Genomic DNA, 3,720 nt, shown 5'->3' on the forward strand with positions numbered 1-3,720 from the left:
CTCATAGACTATAAGTCAGGCATATAGCCAAGAGGGCTAATAGGTAAATTTCACTTATAGCAAATTAAATAGTTCTTTCCTACACCCTCCTCAAAAATAATGAATATAATTCATTTTTTAAAAAAATAAGTGAAAACACAGATTTAAAAAAAATATAATATAGCAATATGGCTATAAGTTGTATAAAGATGTATAATAAATTATTTATGGGGGGGGGGCACCTAATATTTCACACTCTTAGAAAAATAATGGATGAAGATGTTATAAGCAATCTTATTGAAATATACAGAAAAGAGCCACAGCATATACAGATTATTTACCAATTATCACAGATAAGAATTTCTTTTGCAAAAAGCTATGCTGAATATGATATAAATTTAATCTGGTGTTTCTAATAAGGGTAATATATTTAAATATTAACCACACTCAAAAATTATATAATTTAATGATTTAAATCAAAAGTTGAAATGATTTAAATTTGGATCACGCTACAAATATTAAACCCGTAACAAGTTTTTATTTTTTAAATTTATAAGATAATTATCTTTTCTCACTTCATATAAAAACACATTACAAAATCATGTAACATATGTTTATTATCATTTATAATAAATATTATAAAAATCGCCCATTTATATGAATTTTATTCTAACGGAATTTCTAACTCACCATTCTTAATCTTGACAATAATATCATGTGGATTAGAACCCTCAATAGTACATCCAACAGATTGTGCAGTACCCAAAACTTCTTTAACTGTACCTTCTAAAGATTTCGCAATTGACCGAGGCCTCATACATCTAGCAATTTCAAATATGTCATCCATTGTTATATCCCCATTATGTTTTACTGTTAATTTATAGGTATATCTTATAATTAATCTTAAATAGTTACCATTTTTGACTTTTTTTCGATCTCTTGGTGGTTCTTTTAAAGCTTTGATTATCATTGAGGCAGTTGATGGAACCACTGCAATAGTTGCCTGTCTATTTTGGATGGTAAGCTGGACTGTAATTTTTAGACCTTTCCAATCTTGTGAGGCTTTTGCTATATCATCTCCGATTTTTTTAGGAGACTATAGTTGATTTACATTTATAGAATAAGATAAAAATAATACCAATCCTAAAGGTCCAACTTTAGGAGCCAAGGAGGAAGTAGCACCAACTTCACCCCCAACTGCTCTCAAGCATACTGTAAATAATTTAAGTTATTTAATATGCATGTAAAATAATTATTTACCAACAGTTATAGCATTTGGATCTCCTTTTGGGGGAGGCATTAATTAGCGGAATGAAAATAGAAAATGATTAGCATGTGATTTGAAGAAACTCGTTTTAAAATAAAAAAATTGGAATTTGAAAAAAAAAACAAGTAATGAATAAAATGTTTTTATTTATATAATATATAATTTTTATTAAAAAATACATATTTTAATGTTCCTGTTTACGAATTTCTTAACCTACTAAATAATTAGTAGCTAATTAAAAATAATTATAAATATATAATTATTTAAGAAAAGCTTTCCAACAGCTGTTTATTTCTAAATTTGATAATTAATTTAGCTTTAAATATATATTAATCAGTTAAAAACTACAACATTCTATTTACTTTAATCTAATATCATATTCATATTAATCATTTCAAAATAAATTTGAGCTTCTAAATTACACAATCATCCAAATTATTCACAAACTCGAATTTTAAATAAAGGCCTTTGTCCTCCCTGGGACGTATTATTCTGCCCTATTGCATATAGGTGTTCAAGTATACGCACTCTGGTTCTACTCACCTTACCATCAGTATTCCTCCCTATTTATCGTAAATCCCAACATATAATAATGCTGTATAAAATCATCTTTGTAATATAAACTTTCATATCATGATCTCAAATAATAGACTCTTAAGAATAGATTGTGCTTATTGATATTGGGATTGGCTATATAATATTGATAGAACTATATTACTAGAGAGTTTTAAATTTATTAGTAACTGGACCCTACAATTGATAGGTTAATCTTTATCACATTCTACTTAGATGGGTATTGATTTGAAATACATATAATTTAAAATTCTACTTTAATTAATTTACAGTGCAATACAGTTATTTATCCATAAATACAACCGTGAATTTTGACATTAATGATTTTCATCTTCATCCTAAATCTGAGAAAAATTTCCCATTCATGAGCCTACCAGATCTCAGCACAACACCTATCAAATATAACTGCCCATTGTGCAATAAACTTATTAAAGTAACCAAATTGGGGCTATTGACATCTTAGAAAATCAAGTGTCCTCAATCTGGACCATCCTTCTTATCACAGGCAATTCCTCTAACACTTAATACCTTTTCTGCTCTTGCCCTCAATACAATTAAACATAGTCACCATTCCTACCTTATTAGCTGATGCTTACTAGTGCAACAGTCTCTACCTCCACTGGCGCAGAAGTTTCCAGTTTTCATACAACCTACTTTACAGATGTAGAAATTTTTAACCACACCAAAATCATTCTTCATTTCATAAATATCTAAGAGGGCAATGCTTCAAGTGGCGAGACACCTGTTAAAAGGCTTGATTTCCTTGATAAATAATTATTCTTCTGTAAAACACTGGATAGATACTAGTGATCTGCATCGGGCCTAGTTATTCAAGCCCGACCCAGCCCGAAATTTTTTAAAAAAGTTTTGCCCGCCCGGCCCGAAATTTTTTTTAAAAAAATTTACCGACCTGGCTCGGCCACAATTTATTTAAATATAGAAATTAATTTTTATAATTACACAAAATAAAAGACATATGTTATATGTCGTTTAGTTTCAATAAATAAAATCAAATATTTTTATTTTACATAAAAAGTTCAATATAAAATTAATAAATTTAGATATATTTAAAAAAAATTTCAAAGTCCGACTCTACCCGACCCGGCCCAAATTTTTTTTTTAAATATTAGGCCCGGCCCGGCCTGAACCCGAATATTTTAAATAGAAACTTTAACTTTCTAGGGCGTAGCGTGTTTTAAAATCCTATCCTCACCCTCCACCGAAATATTCGCAATTTATCTTTGGTCCCTCTCACATCCAATTTGGAGATTGATCCCTTCTAGCGATGGACAAGTTGATCTATCTTCCTTTTTGTTCTGGGCATTAATGGCCTGATACGAGACATAAATGACCAATGCATGCTTAATCTTCATAATTGGTATATCGACGATGGCATACTAGTGATACGAGACATAAATGACCAATGCATGCTTAATCTTCATAATTGGTATATCGACGATGGCATACTAGGAGGCTCACCTCAAGTAAATAAATCAAGATAATAAAATTCAGCGAGAGCAGTTTGGGAATTCCACTCTTAATCTTGCTCATTTAATATAGATTTATTATTGTTATCTTGATTTTTTGAATTAAATAATAATAATTTTTTGTTGCGTTAAACCAAACACATTGTGTCTACAATAATTTAGAACTTATTGTTATAAAAGAAGTGCTATGCCAGCTATTCCTCGATCGAGATAAGATAAGAGCGAATATCCCTAGGGATTATAGACCCACGATCTTATGTTCAATCATTCATCATTGAACTCTTTGAAACATCTCGAATCTAAATAGGTGAAGAAAAGTCCTTCATCAAGTTCCTTGCCGATATTTCATAGGAATATTGCCTAAGCCTAGAGATCTCACAATGGCGGAATATTTAGCCCTCTTTTATACAACCT

At 30.0% G+C, this 3,720-nt stretch overlaps 1 protein-coding gene across 1 annotated transcript; it reads right to left on the minus strand.

The window, feature by feature from the left end:
• Positions 1-516: 516 nt before the first annotated feature.
• Positions 517-1,358, minus strand: LOC135926459 (large ribosomal subunit protein uL11-like). Its single transcript, XM_065462345.1, has 4 exons — positions 1,240-1,358; positions 1,118-1,191; positions 895-1,075; positions 517-849 (listed from the first exon to the last, which is right to left on the minus strand). Exons 1-4 carry the CDS (start codon positions 1,277-1,279, stop codon positions 644-646), a joined length of 501 nt encoding a protein of 166 aa, XP_065318417.1. The 5' UTR covers positions 1,280-1,358; the 3' UTR covers positions 517-643.
• Between the last annotated feature and the right edge of the window lie 2,362 nt (positions 1,359-3,720).

Source organism: Gordionus sp. m RMFG-2023, chromosome 3 (assembly GCF_954871325.1).
Source record: "Gordionus sp. m RMFG-2023 chromosome 3, tfGorSpeb1-WG-v2, whole genome shotgun sequence".
NCBI classification, from domain to species: domain Eukaryota; kingdom Metazoa; phylum Nematomorpha; class Gordioida; order Chordodea; family Parachordodidae; genus Gordionus; species Gordionus sp. m RMFG-2023.

Bases quoted from the DNA above. Each gene is read 5' to 3' on its own strand.
- LOC135926459 (XM_065462345.1), bottom strand. From the start codon at position 1,279: ATGCCTCCCCCAAAAGGAGATCCAAATGCTATAACTGTTG. The intron at 1,076-1,117 runs GTATTATTTTTA...AATCAACTATAG, and splicing joins AAGTTGGACCTTTAGGATTG to TCTCCTAAAAAAATCGGAGA. The intron at 850-894 runs GTAACTATTTAA...ATAAATTAACAG, and splicing joins TCGAAAAAAAGTCAAAAATG to TAAAACATAATGGGGATATA.